This window comes from Calonectris borealis, chromosome 11 (genome assembly GCF_964195595.1).
Source record: "Calonectris borealis chromosome 11, bCalBor7.hap1.2, whole genome shotgun sequence".
In the NCBI taxonomy this organism is placed as follows: Eukaryota; Metazoa; Chordata; class Aves; order Procellariiformes; family Procellariidae; genus Calonectris; species Calonectris borealis.
The window spans coordinates 2,045,001-2,060,310 of record NC_134322.1 but is presented as its reverse complement, the minus strand read 5'-3'; the positions used below and the strand labels follow the sequence as shown (position 1 = coordinate 2,060,310).

At 39.6% G+C, this 15,310-nt stretch overlaps 1 protein-coding gene across 3 annotated transcripts in view; it reads left to right on the top strand.

The window, feature by feature from the left end:
• Positions 1-15,310, top strand: part of MAP2K5 (mitogen-activated protein kinase kinase 5) — a 140,769-nt gene that overhangs the window by 74,595 nt on the left and 50,864 nt on the right. For 2 of the 3 annotated variants that reach the window (XM_075159717.1, XM_075159715.1), the window contains one exon: positions 12,250-12,279. The exons of the other annotated variant lie outside the window; for it this stretch is intronic. In XM_075159717.1, coding sequence (XP_075015818.1) covers positions 12,250-12,279 — 30 coding nt within the window. The remainder of the gene's footprint in view (positions 1-12,249; positions 12,280-15,310) is intronic. 3 annotated transcript variants of the gene reach the window in all.

The following is a 15,310-nucleotide window of genomic DNA, read 5'->3' as shown; positions in this document are numbered from 1 at the left end:
TAGAGCGTATAAGTTCAGTAGAAATGCCTGTGTTATGATCGCGTCTTGACCAGTAAAATCAGTTCTGGCTTGGTTTGGTTTGGGAGAAGGGACAGGTAGCTCTGGTCTGGTGGTGACAAGGGTATGTTCACGCTGGCCTGGGCTGGCCGCAAACAAGCCAGCCTCGGTCGGAAGCCTTGTAGCCTTGCTAGCTCGAGCAATGAGCTCTCAGGAGAGTTTTTCAACTCAAGGAGAGTTGTTTCCTCCTGTGAGAACAGTTCGTTCAAACCATCAATGACTTGCATCATCTTTCTTGCACAGCCCGACAAAGGCGTGATACGATTAACTGAAAAATATAAGTGCCCTTCCCTTTTTTTCTGGTATAATATAGTATCATTAAGGTGAAGCTGAATATACCTTTTGGTGAAGTGCAACTGATGTTTTTAGCAGAAGATTAGATAGAAGTAGTCTTGGTGCTGGCCCTCTGCATCTCGGCAAGTTTCACATTTTGTATCCTGAAAGTTAACCGAGACTACTGTTATGTTTTCAAACAAAAAATGCCTTGCCAAATCAGTTTTAACCAAAACGAAAATACTTAATGCCGGATCATTGCATTCAGATCTTGTAAAGCTTTTCCAGACTCTGACTGAAGCTAACTCTGAATTACAATAATGACATACTTTAACGTGTCACAAGGGATGCAGTACTCTTAATTTGTTTCACTGCAAATTTTAATGGTTTGTGATGCTGGAGAGCCCTCACAATTTTGGGAGAGATACAGAACATACTCACGCACTCTGTAAATTAATCTAGCCAGCAAAGGGCTAAAACGATATTGCATTACGTTAAGACTTGACTATGGTGTTCTTCCTGATTCACGGTGGAATAGAGTGATATAAATGCAGAAGTCCTGTACAGCAAACGTTTACTGGTTCCTTTGCTGAATAAAAGATGTATTTCGATGTGCGGCAGCAATATGATGATTTACCACCTAGACCAAGATATTTGGAATTTAGTGTAGGATTACCAGTAGGTAACCTGGCTGGTCGTGAATTTGATTTGAAGGATGAATTTTGCATTATATTAGCCAACATTAGGAAAACTCCTTTAATTTGCATTTGCTCTCCTCTTTTAAACCTTCTCAACTTTTTTTTTTCTTTCTCACTTTCCACGAATGTCTTCTGAACCAGATGTACAAAAAACAATTTGGTTCTGTGTGCTTTGTTAATTGGTATGTCATCTGGTCCTCCGAGACCTCTCTTCAACATGATCGCTGTTTTATTGAAGTGGTTTGAGTGATGTGTTAAATGATGAAAGCAAGGACAGTGGCTTAGAAAAATGTCTCAAAAAAGGTGAAGAAGATGCTCGAAGAGCCACACAAGGTCACTGTCATTAAAGTAACACTGTATTGACATGGGGATTGGTAGTGGAGACACCCAGGCTCTTGTTGATGGAGCTGTTAAAAAGGGAAGTTAGCATTTGCTGTAGGATTTTAAAAACATCTCCACTTAGTAATGTAATACTCCAATCCCTACAACTTCAAGCTAGCACAGTTATAGCATGTTAATTTAAAAGAAATGGCATGTTGGGACCAAGTTAGCAAGGGCTCTTCTGACGTATGGTAACATAAAATAGCAGCTAAGTAAATCTTCTCATTTTCTTTAATATTCTTCTGAGCCTTTAAAATGTCTTTAATTTCTTTGCTGCAAAGCTATGTGTAATGAGAAACTAAACTGCTACTTTTGAAGCTTAAGAAAACTGCCCCAAAAAACTTGCTAGCAGAGTGTGAAAAGTATTAGATGTGGATACCACCTAAGTTTTGAGAGATGGGGAGCATTCTTGTTCCTTTTGAAGTAAGAGGTGTCTGAGGGTGTTCAGTCTTCCCTTTGCCAAAAGAAAAAGGAAAAAAGAAAAAAAAAAGAAATGCTGCTAGCTTTTTCATTTTTTTGAGTTTGCATTTCTTTCTTCAGGATTTTTGGAAGCGAATTTAAATTAAAATTAAATTTAATATATAATCTGTAAAACTGTTTAAAAGTGTTTCATCACAAATAGTTTATGTGTTCTCATGAAGTTTTTAGATGTTTTATTTAAGTGCTCTTGGGTTGACAAAGCAAGTTCAATTTAAACCAATGACATTGCTGTCACTACATTGAAGACTGTGTCAGCATTTTCATTATAAAAGCTGTTTTTCAGGGGTTTCTATCTGAGTCATAAAATACATTCCAGGGCTGAGTCTGAGTGCTCTTTGCATTCTGTAACCGATTCAGTCTCCCTCCCAGAACCGTGCCCTGCGCAGGAGGATAAATTAGATTGCCTGATATTTCTTATTACTCTCCAATATGACTCTAATCCTACCTTGCATGGCTGCTATCTGAAAGTGAACTTCAAAGCATCCAAAATGGGATAAAATACAGCCTGTTGGTTTCTGATAGGCAGCATTCTTGTCCAGTGGTGCCTTTTTGTGAGGATGTTTGAGGAGTAGGTATCCTACCGTCACCTTCAGCTGCGCCACTTCTCCTGGGATAAGAGACTTCTGCAAGAGACAAGAAGCTGGGTGAGAAGAGCTTTGGTGGGACCCTGCGGGGCTGGTGTGTCCTCAGGTCCGCTTGCTTCCACAGCTTCCACCTGCTTCTCCTGGTTTGCTCTTCTGCTTCGTGGTTTTCTCCTGGATTTTACCATCTCAAAGCTGCCTGCTGAGGAGCGCTGGCATGCTCTCAAGACTATACGGAGGACCAGAGTCTCCTACATGTCATGAGGAGAGGTGGTAGGTGAGGAGAAGGGAGTTTTGGGAAGGGAATGGAATTGAGTGTAATCCGAGTTGTTCATTGAGGCAAAGTATAGGCTTGCAGATCTTTGCCAGAAGATCCAGGGCTCATTTTATCTGTAGATAGAATTCATACGATATTACATTGAAATGCAGGAAATTAAAGTTTTGGAAGTAGAACCCAGTAAGTTTTGGAAGGAGAATATGAGCTCATGTACCTGGCTAATGATAACTTTTTGCACCTTCTTTTGTATCACATCCTAGTCTCTACTTTCCACTGTCCTCTGGTGAGAAAAACAGCTCCTTTCCTGTGTTTCAGGCCTGCTTTTAAAGCTTTTCTTGCAAAGATTATCAGTGTTCTCTCCTTAAGGGAAAAGGAGTTTGTGTATCAGTTTTAATGTTAGAAACAAGTTCTTAAAACTCCCAAAATGAGAATTTTAAGTCTTCGGTCACCAGAGTTCTCTGTTGTCTGTATATTTGCAAGAGCTTTCAAGGGTTGCTAGTTGTTTGTGACCTTTGTGTTAAGATGCTGTTTTAAGCAATATTCCAAGCAGTCTCATGACAGATTTTCAGCAGTTGTGTGCATTCCCACATATAGGAACACCAATATATATCCAACAAACATGCCTTGCATCGTGTATTTCAGGCAGACATACATATCTTTTGAGCAGGGTTAATGCTGAATGCATGCAATGTCAGCATTATGGTGTCTTAGACTCTCCAGCACACTTGGCCTGGGAGCACAGACGGAAATGTAAGAAGAGCTCACTCAGACCATGACGGCAAAGAGGAGGAACACTTTTGAAGAGGGTGCGACAGGAGAAGCAGCTCTGCTTTAAGATGATTCTCTTAAAGCACTTCAATTAAGATGTTTCACTGCATAAAACTGATGTAAAGACTCATGTATATGTAAGCTGGTCAAGGAGAGGAGGTTTCAGGAGAATTCTTTCTAAGGAGTCTAAAATATGTGGTCAGTCACATATCATCAGCTTTGAAGTGATAATGGTTCAAGATCAAGATTGTGAGCTGACCTGCAAGAACTCCTGCAGACCACAATTTTGTCTTCTGCAGGATTTCACTTACGTGTGGACATAATGGTTGGACTTCCATCAATTTTACGCCCTTACCTAAACAATAGCAGGTAGACAGATGTGGGGGGAAATCTGAGACCTGAAGCTTGGTGGTGCAGCATAGCTTTCTATAGTGGCACTGGAGACTCGGTGAAGGTTTGGCAGAAAGGGGTACAATCGTGATGGGGCAACTCTGAATGTCTGTGCGACTGCTGGAAGCAGACACAGACCACGCAGTGACCTCCAGTGTCAAAAGCTACACTGAGTAGAGGCAGGAGGAATATTAATTAAAATAGCCCATCAGAAGATGACAAGGGTCAAGCTTAAATGGGAAAGGAGAATTTGCATTTAATCTCCATGCAGAGCAGGAGTCTTGATATTGTAACAAAATACTTGGCTGAAGTGAGGTGTCTCCGATCAAGTGACAGGTCTTACTGGACTTGTCCTTTCTTTTTGTGTGCTTGGAATGAACAGAATTTTGTTCTGCGTGTTTAAACTGGAGAGACTGGGAAGGGCCTTGCCGTGGTGATGCTGCTGGTGCTGGCAGAGCCACTGAGAATGGCTCGTAGCAGAAGGCATGAGGTCATCATTAAGCAAGCATGTGAAGAGCATGATTTCTCCGTTCCTACACTGAGAATTCAAGAAGTTCTTAAATTGGTGCATTAGATGGATCTGGGCACATTTCAGTAGATACAGTATGATGTGTCTTAAATGACTTTTATTTTTCTTTTTTTTTTCTCTGTTTTTTTTCGTTACTGAATTCCAGCCTTCTCTAAACTAATAAAAAAACCAAGCCTCACTTCTGTGCCCAGCCTTCTAATAACCAGCAATGCTTGGATATGACGGGTGTTTACTTTGTCACTGCAAATCATTCTAAATAATATTAATATTAGTGAAAACTAAAACCTAGTGTTTCTGAAAATGCTGGATTACCATCTCTGTGGGCTGACATCTTCTCTCTGCCGATAGCAGGACCTCGGGCAGCTCTGGTTTCTGTGGCCCCAGCCCGTGGCTAGACCCTTCCTGAAAAGGAACCAACTTTATGGAGAAAATGTTTCATTTCTGGCCCTTTTTTGGTTTCATGAAGTCTGGCTGAGAGCAGACTCATGCCTTGAGTTCATGCAGCTTGGACCATGGCTAACTGCATAGGTGGGACTACTTGGACACGGACATCTTTCGTTTAGGACTAAGGAAAGCAAGAAAATAAAAAGTGCCTTTTTGCAATGAGCCTCACCTTGTTACTCTCTGGTTTTAAGGACTGTAGTAGTGTGTTTGTGACTTGTACGGACAAATCCTCGCACGCGTCACTCAGCATTGAGAGTGCCTGTAACACATGCAAAATTTTGCTCAATAACTTTGAATTGTTCTTATTGTAGAAAATTTATGTAGTTTTAATCATTCTGTACAGAATGATGCGTTTCAGAAACTTGTTCTTAGGAAAAAGCTGGCCTATATTTTTATTATTTTTTTTCCCTTGAGCTATTTCAAGCAATTTCTCCAAGCAGTGGCCGTTAGCTCCATTTCCTCGTCTGCCATCTTCAGTGGCCACCAGGATGAAGACAGGCAATGTCCAGCTACATCACGATCTTTGTGGTAGCGGAATTAGAAGTAAAGGTACCAGTGCCTGAGGGTTGGGTCATGAATTAATAATTGCTGTGTGGTGGGGGAGGCCCGTCAGAATAGCTGAAAACAGGGAAGTTGCCTCGCAGAGCGCTATCAATCACTCAGTGACCATAACTTCCAGTAATTAGTGTATTTTATGGGCCTTTGCTTCAGTGACTCGGAAGCACATATGCTCCACTCACAGCTGAACTTAGCCAGAGTAATATTCCAGGATGATTTATCCGCTTGCTGCACTGGGATGTAACCCTATATTAGGTGAAGATTGTGAACTAAGCTGCAATAAAGTGTAAGTTTAGGTACAGTTTGCGCAGGTTGAGACCTCAATGTATCATCTTTCTCAGCAATTGCTCTTAGGCCACTGCAGGCAGTCTGTGCGGCAGCGAAATAAATAATACAGTTCTCTACCTGAGTAGATAGATGAGCGGACAATTAATACACCATCAGCTGTGGTGTATTCGTAGTATATAGGATTATGTAATATAGATTAATGTTCCCTGTTCTTAGACTGTGTAGAATAGCTGTTTCTACTTGTAAAAAGTCAAAAATTTAGAAACGTTTGTCGGTTGCGTCTGCCTTTCCCTGTTATTTAATTGGTTTGTAATGGCAGATGAGCGCTCTCGTGCCAGTGGAGATGGAGGACAGCGGTGCTGCTGCTTCCCTGAAGCTGAGCTGCTTTCCACCAGCACAACCGAATTCAACGGGTTTTTTCCTTTAGGTATTGAATCTAAATCCAGCAAACAAATAAGCGGGAAGCCTCTCTACTCAAACAAGTAGTCTCATTAATCTTTATGGACCATTTGTGTGAGTTTTGCACCTGGCAATTTCCATAGATTGGCCCTGAAAGGCCCTCACCTTTTTCGCTTTGGAAAAGGCGCTGCTATTCTGAGCAACACCTTTGAAGACGGAGCGGTAAAAGCCTGGTAATATAAGGGATTTGTGGCGAGGAAGAAATGTGCAATTTAATCATGATTGTCTGCAGTCTTTAGTTTGCAGTGCATTTGCTATAGTTCATATTTAAAAGAAGTCAAAGTGAAACTAATTATCTTTAATTAAGGTGAATTAGGCTTTGATTTTTAATATATTTTATGTAGAGAGATCTCGAACTCATCTGCTCAAGCCAAGGAATGTCCCAAAGGTTATTAGGGCATATTTCTGTTGGGCCTGACGGTATTAGTAATAACCTTCTTCCTCATAGTCCTAGACATGAACAAATATGTCACTTCATCAGTCTCTGTTACCCGCGCTTATGCCCCTCCGCAGGGGTCGCAGATTCCACAAGTTATCAGCTAATGGCGTTATACATTAAAAATTGAAGCTTTCCTCACTCTGAGGCCTTTCAAGGCTTTGTTCTTAAGCCCCAGACACTTTGGAGTGCAGCTGCAAACTATAGGCAGAAGATTAAATTAATTTGTAACTCTTTTTTCGTCCTGCATTACTAAATCCTGCACATTTAATTGAAACCCTACTTCAAGATGCTTTGTGTTTCTGTTCTTCTTTGTTGTCAGTTTAACCTCAGAAGCACTTTAACGCTGGTAAATTGCTGTTATATCCTTTTGGATTCTTTTTTTTTTTTTTTTAAACTGTGCAATAAGAGGACAGTGAAATTGATATTAGAAGGAAAGAAAAATCTTAGAGTAGTTTTTGAGGTATTTAATATTTATTAAGGTCCATACCCTGCAGAGTTTCAGGTGATTTTAAGCCATCTATCTAGGAATGTATAAATTGGTCTTGGAATGAAATTTCACCTAGGGAATTTTATGTTATCCAGTAGTTAAGTCTGATTTTTAAAGTTTCCTGTGTCTGAATGTTCTGAAGTGGCGGCTGCTTTTCCATAAAATGAAGGTTTAACTGCAGAGCACAATCTAAATGCAAAATCCTTAGATGGAAATTTAATTGTGTAAAATGTGCACAAGGTAATTAAGAACAAATTTTAGAACATTTCAGACTATAAAGTCCTCCTTCGGCTAGATCACTAGCGATATTGTAAGTGCTTATTTTCAATTTGCAGTTATGCTGAGAAACATGGAATGTGTCTAAATTAAGAATAAAAACATGCCATGCTTTTCAGTATAACTGTAAATTAAAAAACAACTTGCACAACATAGACAATAATCTAAGTGGGAGACTTTATTGCCTGAGTGTCCTAAAAATATGTTTTGAACTCCCTTCCCTCAGTCACTTTCTGAGCAGGATACGGACCAAGTTGCTGTTGTAATTCTTATTAACAATACACAGGCAGGCAAGTAACATTTTAAAAGAGCGATGTAGAGAAAGCGCTTTGTTAGTGAGGATTTCTGGATTTCCATTTTCAGTTCCAAAATTATTAATTACGTTATTTCAACAAGTCATTTGAATTGTGTTCACGTACCTGCACTTTAAATGTATGTATTTGAGAACAGGTTAGAGTTGCTTTCCAGCCCTTCTTATGGCTGCTCAGTACAGAGGGTTTAGGCACCTGCTTCTACCAAAACTGGCCCTCATGTTCTCTTTGCTTTCCCCTACGAGTTTTTAGATATACTTTGATAAAAATCAGCATACATGCACACTGTACCTCTGCCTGTTATTTAACAATCCGGGATTATTTCTCAGTTTATCAAATACTGGTTTAAAATCTGATGGTGCACCCCTGACCAAGTCTGGGGGAAGGCTCCTATCAGGTACTTGCATTTGGAAGTGCACATCATTTTTCAAGACGCAACCTCACTGAACACCGTAAGATGAGTGTTTTAAGTGCTCTGATAGGCTACTTCTATGTCTAAGAAAGTAATAGTTTAAAAAAAAAAACCACACACGCCACTATCCCCCCAAAAAAACCCTACATAGACATGTAGTTGCTCTAAAGTGAAATAGCATAGGAAGTGTTATTCTGACATATTTCTTGCTGATATGGTCTGATTCTCATTTATATTTCCATATCGTGCTGGCATTGCAATTCACTGGGCCTTTTTAAAATGATGGTTTTTACAGTTCTTGTGTGGAGGAGAGGTATCCTTAGGGAAATGAGAACCAGCTCCTTGAAGTTCAAGCATTCCCTTCTCCCCTCCTTAGTATCCAGAGCTACATAAAGTACTGATCAGTTCCCGAACCTAACTAGTGCGAATGGAAATACTGTATTTTTGTTATAAGGCCTTAAAAACAAAATTGCAAGCTCCTGAGTTTCATCGTGTAAATGCAGAGGAGATAGTTTTTGATAGTGTGTTGGTTTGGTAGTTTACATTTTTTTTGTATCCTGCATTGGGCTTGTGCCGCATACTTTTATATGACTTCCTTGAAACAGATGATAGAGAGTATGAAAATCCCTTTAGTGAAGCTCTAATCTGTTTGTTTTTTGGTTTTTTTTTCCTTTACTTTAACTGTGACGCTATTTATAAATCTAAATCTACATGCAGAGGTCATTGGTTGGCTGAACTTAAACCATTTTACTTAGTAAATTTAATTAAGAAAATACAGTGCAACTCATAAGCAAATGAGTTTTTCCTAGTTTTAAACCAAACCACCCTCTTGAGTGCTGATTGCCTTGCTCGACCCCTGGTGATATAGAAACAGGCAAAATTAAAAAGGACATTAAAGCTTCATTAAATCTGAAACACATTTAGTACAGTGACATATCTGCAGGCTATTTCAGGGAAGATTACATACTCTTTGGTAAGTTTCTTAATTTATAATACCTTGACAATCTTGCAGGGAGGAAACAACTCTGACTAGATGAATCGAGTGATGGTTGAGGGGGATGCAGAACTGGCACATGATCTGTCCATGGCTGTATCGCTTTGCAGTTCTTAGTCAAGCAGCAGCTTCACTGAGAAAAGTGTTTCTTTTTTAACAGCCCCCAAAGAACTTGTTCCTGATGCATTTCGGATTCTTCAAAGCTCGTTTGTACACCCCGTACTTAACGTCTGGCAGAAAACTGCTCTTCCCCCAATTATTCTGCTGCCTTTGGAGCCCCTGCTGAGGCGTGTGGTGGTCAGGGCGAGGAATCGACAGTGAGAATGGAAATGCTTAGTTTGAAGTCATCATCGAGGCAGTGGTCGTTTTTCTGCTTAAATAAGATCTGCAGAATGATGCCCTGTGCATATAGCCATAATTATCTTCTTGTTCTACAGTGGGATAACTATTACATTCCTACAAGTCTGTAGCTATTGTAATGACTATTCTTAAGTCAGTAGTCATTGGAAAAACCAGGATTTCTTCTACTTCTGTTCATGGAAAAGTGTTTGGCATTTATAGGTTTGTTTCTAGGCATTTATAGGCTATCACAGCAGCGGTGCTTCTTAGGATCTTGAGCAGCTTCTTGGAAGTTAAGCATGGTCCTCCCAAAAGAAAAGAAGATGAAAAAGGGTATGTGTTAGTAGCTCCTGGTCCTTAAGACTGAGCATAACAGAAAACGTAGGGTCTTTGCTTAACGATTTAGCAGTGTATTTCAAAGCCTGCCATCAGAGAGTGGCTGGAGTGACACTCTGAGCTGGGAGAAGCTGTGAACCAGATACAAGTGATAGAAAGGATGGTGACCAAGCCTGCTTAGCTCAGGTTGGTTTGTTACGAGGATGAATCTGCTGCAAAGAGAAGCACTGCGCTCAGCACTGCACCAGAAACAAAACTGAGAGGCAGAATTCACCCCAAAGAGTTGAGTCTCACAGGCAAACCTGGAAGACAAAGCACAGAAGAAACCCAGAGGAGGAAGCTAGCTTAAATTGTATCACTTTGGAGAACCTGAAGAGAGCTTACTTGTCTTGTCACCTTAATGTTGCTCCCTGTTCCAATATCTCTTGTAAGCCTGATTTCTGCTATATCCTCTAGGTGTTGGTCTTACAAACCAAGCAAACACAACGATCCCAAGTGGACGTCTACAAGCAGATCACAACTTTCAGAGAGATGAGTGGCACAATAGAAACATCTCAGAACAACTGCATATGTTACTGCTTGTAGGGATCCTTGGTCAACACCATACTGACAGAGCAGACCATAATGGTTCCTCCTCAGTCATTATGCAAACTTCCACCGACGAGATATTTAGGAAAGATTGGGGTGATTTTTCAGTGATGCATGGAAATTTAAATATGCAGGTCCTATAACTGTGATGTGTCTGTGCAGTAAGTAAGTGTTCAGAGATACTGTACAAAGCTTTAGAACCCACTTGATACGTCTGTAGATTTTCAGGACAAACACTATCTCAGTATTGCGAAAGCTGCTTTTAAGAGTAGTCACCAAAAAAATTCTTTCGTCTCTTTGGGTTTCTCTTGCATGCCTCTCCTACACAAATGCTTCAAGACCTACTCTGCTTTTGTAATGTCTTTCCTCTGAGGATCTGGAAGAAGTTTACTGTGTTTGCTAAGGCTCACAGCCAAATGGCCAGCACGATACTAGGTTTGGACAGCAGCTGGAATTGCAGAAAGGGCACCATCTCTGCTGTTTTCTGGTTGCTTCCACTCATGCTGTCAGCTTCTTCTTACTACCTTCTCACAACCTTTTTCCTGAGCTGGTGAGGTTCGAGTATGTCTACTGGTCTTTGCCCCATCACTCCCCCACCTTGCTACAGCTCTGTCTATGCCGTATTGCTGTACTTACGATAGTTCTGTGCTGCCAGCCAGGCTGAAATTTCATCATAGATTAGCGCAGCTGCCTCAGCTGCAATCTGGCTAGGTCAAGTAACCACGGCACTGAGGAGCTCAAATATCAGTGGCAATACAGGTGCCGTGGAACAGCCTTCGCCCAGCACGTGTGGTTTAGCCTTTGCAGTACATGACATGATGGCTTAGACCTTCAGCATTGATGCTTTTGCTCAGTCTGACACGAATATACCTCGTTTATCATGCAGACAAAGCAACGATAACAGTGCATCCGTAACCTTTTTGGTAGACCTCCTTCTGAAGCTTGGGAAGGGGAGGATTCACCAAGGTTAACTGGAGTGTAGAGAAGCTCGTCTGCCTATGGCTTCTCTGTAAACCATGGAGAGAGGTGGGCTTTTCCAGAAAGCAGAACAGAGCTGCTCTGAGTGCCCTTTTGGAGGAGTCTGTGTCCGCTCTGAAAACCCTTGTCCTTCACTGCAGAGTACACAAAATAGCTTAAACTAGCTGTATTTTGCTGAAATTGTTTCCAAGGTTCAGATACCAAACGGGAAACCTAAAGTCTTGTACGAAGAATTTATCATGGAATATTTATTAGCTATGGCATTATGGCAACAGTAGTATTGTTGTTGGGTCCAATACTGATAATAGCAGATACTCTAGTAATGCATCAATTGACTTATAAAACCGCGTGGGCAACAAATCCAGGTGATACCTGGATGAAAGGAGATCTGAAGAAACGACAGTGTCATTTCGCAGGCGCCCTGATCTCTCTCCAGATCCCACTCGCAGGTTCCTAGCTGGGTTTGACACCGATAAGGAAACCTCAGCTATATAACCCAGATTTTACTCTGAGCCAGTTAAGGAAGGACTTTGGGAGTTCAGTGCATGCTCTACAATACCTGTTCATTGCAGATAATTATCAGTAAAGGTCAGTGTCGTTGGCCTCGCTATCGAGGCTGAACTGGTTTAATTTAGAGAGTCCTCAGGAACTTGGGCATCAAACAGTGTTACTGAGTGGTGCAGACAAAAGAGCTTGAGAAATACTGAAATACTCAGAAACGTAGAACAAGGGTAATTGTTGTGAATGACTCCATTCTAAATACAGCTCTTTGTGTGTTTTCAGAATTACTTTTGCTGACATTTTCCAATTTATACAATAGTAAGAGTTGAGTACTTTTCTCTCTTTAAGAAAATGTGCCCTCCATGCAAATCTATATAACTAGACAAATATTATTTCCTTTCCCAGCTTGCTCTTGGGAGGTTTCCATATCCTCAGGTAAGATTGTTCATTACTGCTGTTTGCCACTGTGACATTCATTCCTATGTATGAAGGTGCAGAGAGCAATTGTGAACATTTGAGCCACATACAAATAAATCTGTCCTGTTAAATTGAAAAGTGGTATCTTGAAGGAGTCATTTAGAAGTCTCTATTGATTTTTTTTTTTTTCTCTTTTTCTCTTCTCCAAACTCTAGATTTTTTCCCTGGACACAACGAAAATTATGATGATGTTAATGATTGTTTTGTTGTAGATTAAAAAATAATCCAGTATGTACAACAGTGCTTTTGAAGCAGGAAGATGTATCTACTCCTTTTTTATATTTTAATTTCTAATTCCAATTTTGACTCATGGTACAGTGGTCTAAAATCTTCCCAAATCAAAAATATAATGTGAATGGAATACTTCAGGGAGCTCTGGATTCTCCCTTTTAAGAGGACCTAATATTAATATCTTATTTAGATACTGGCATTTTCTAACTTTCCACTGACCTACTCAGTTTCTTTGAAGTTGGCGGTAAAACTATTTCCATCTTCAGTGGCAGTGGTTAGGCCAATGCTGAGCCCTGCATTACCACGTAATATTTTACTTTGTCTGTATGCTTGGAAAAACATGAAGCTCTGAACAAAACAACCAATCCAGAAATAGGTTTGATGATTACTTTAAATTCTTATTGCAAGATGGATGTTAGAATTCATAGTAACAAACTATTCTGTAGTTCCTCAAATTATTCTTTCCTGGGAGAGGGGAAAAAGTGAAGTGTCCAGGGACTGAAATGAATTATTTGAATGTGGTTTTTATGTTTTCATATGTTTTATGAACACTGTTTTCTGCATCTTGGTCTATACAGATCAGAGTGCCTGGAGGCATGTCTGATTTAAAGGTGGTGTTGGTCTGTGCTCTTTAAGCATCTATTAACTTGCTATTATTATGCAAATAACTGTTGTAATACACATACTAATTTATGCATGGTTAGATTATGCAGATGCCTCACAAACATGGTTATTGAATAATAGGCTGGGACTCATTCTCTCTCCCATTTTTATAAGCTGTTTTAAGCAAATTCTCCTGACACTTTTGTGGACTTGCAAAGGTTTTGCATATGTAGAAATATACTGATTTTTCGCTCTCTCATCTCCTATGGAAAACGTTTACTGACAGAGAGCTGTAGCTGGTTAGCAGAACATACTTTGCATATTTTATCCATATTTTAAAATGTACCCTCTCCTTTGAAGAGAGGATTGAAAAAGAAGCTCTTGTGTTGAAGTGTCCTCCATACATTGGCGTACTCACTTGTGCTCGTTGAGTGTCTTGATGTTCATTGTAGATGGTGTATTATAACACTAAATCAAAGTGACGTGGGATACAATTTAAGATAACCCTGTGTTCACAGAAGTGTTGGAGCTTGGGGAAGGAAGTTAGAGCGCATACATTATGTATGATTCTAGACAAAAATTTGTTTTCTGAATTGGGAGCAAAACATGATTGCTAGTTTAAGATCCTTTTTGCTATTCTAATTAAAAAACGGATCGGGTTTGTAAAAGAATATTTGGCAAGTCAGTAGTCCATGAAATTGTATATATTTTTTAATGTAAAACAGTTGAGGAGGTGAAACTTTAAAATGCAGCTATTAAGCTTTTCAAGCAACTGCTTTTCATGAGGATTTTTATGTGAAGAATATGTATTTTAGACATGTACTTACTTAGCTGGTCACAAGAACCCTTAGAAACCCACTCTGATTAGGGGGATAATTAGTAGGGGTTTTTTTTAAATGTCTAAATATCTATTTATCTCCCTACGTAAGGGCCTGATTCTGCAGTAACTCACTTGAGTAAATCCTCCTCATTTCAGTGAGGCTTATTCAAATGATGGAAGTTAATCGTATGTGTGTTTGCAGAATTTGTCCCCAAATAACTTGAAGTTACTTCTCCCTGAAAATGGAAAGTATGAATACATGTTTGAGAACACCTGAAATTTTCTGCAAATGAATGTTTGTCTCTAGCTGTAGCCGGGGAAAAAAAAATGGTTTTTTCCTTTTTCTCTGTTTTTAAGACACAGACAAATGGTGTGTGTAAATTCGGTTTAAATGAATAAGATTTATAGAGGGAATCATTGCAGTGTGGAAATCCCTGCAATATGCCGGTAAGACTAAGGGATGACTTTTTTTTCCCTGGCCTTTAGTAGAATATTTTAATGATAGAACTTACCACTTCTCATTTTTCACGTTTTATAAGTATTTATTCGTCACACTATCATTATTTAATCTTATGTTCGCAATAAAGACTTATCTTGAAAGCACTTAAACATGCGAGCAACTATTCATGTAAGTAAAGTTGCGTATGGGTGTGTTTAGAGTTACTGCAAATTTTTTTTGTCTTGATATGTAGCTGACTTCATAATCTGTAGGTAACTGCCGAAGGTAGGGGTCTGAACAAGGAAATAACAAATAGTAAAGAACAGACTTTTCCACTATAAAAACTTTGCACAGGAAACGCTAACCCTTAAAATGTAGTAAATTTCTAAAACTGTTACAGTTTTCATTGTTTTGTTGTTCGTTTTCCTGGCATGGTTTTGCAATGTGCTATTGCTTGCTTGCTGTAACGTAAAACTCCTTTTGGAAGTCGTAGGGTATGACGCTCAAAGGATTTTCTGTAGATATGAACGTAAGCACTTAAGGGTATATTCTTCCCCTGATGTGTTTGCATAACTCTATTAAAACTAACGGGAACGGTGCCTGCGCTCACACACACACAAAGAATACTCTTTTGAATAAAGTTCTTTCCTACATAAACATTCAGAAAAGAAAGGAAACCCCTTTCACCGAACCCAGTTGCTGGTCCACAGTCCATCCAGCTTTTTAGGTATCTGAAGAAGGCACATAGGGAAAATAAGTTTCAAATTTCTTTTAAAAGTTCAACCTTAATTTATATAATCTTGATTTTACATGGCCGTGCAGAATGAACTGTAAAAAAAAAAAAACCCAAAAGGCCATGGCACCTCACAGTATATTTAATTAAATTTTAAGTTGGA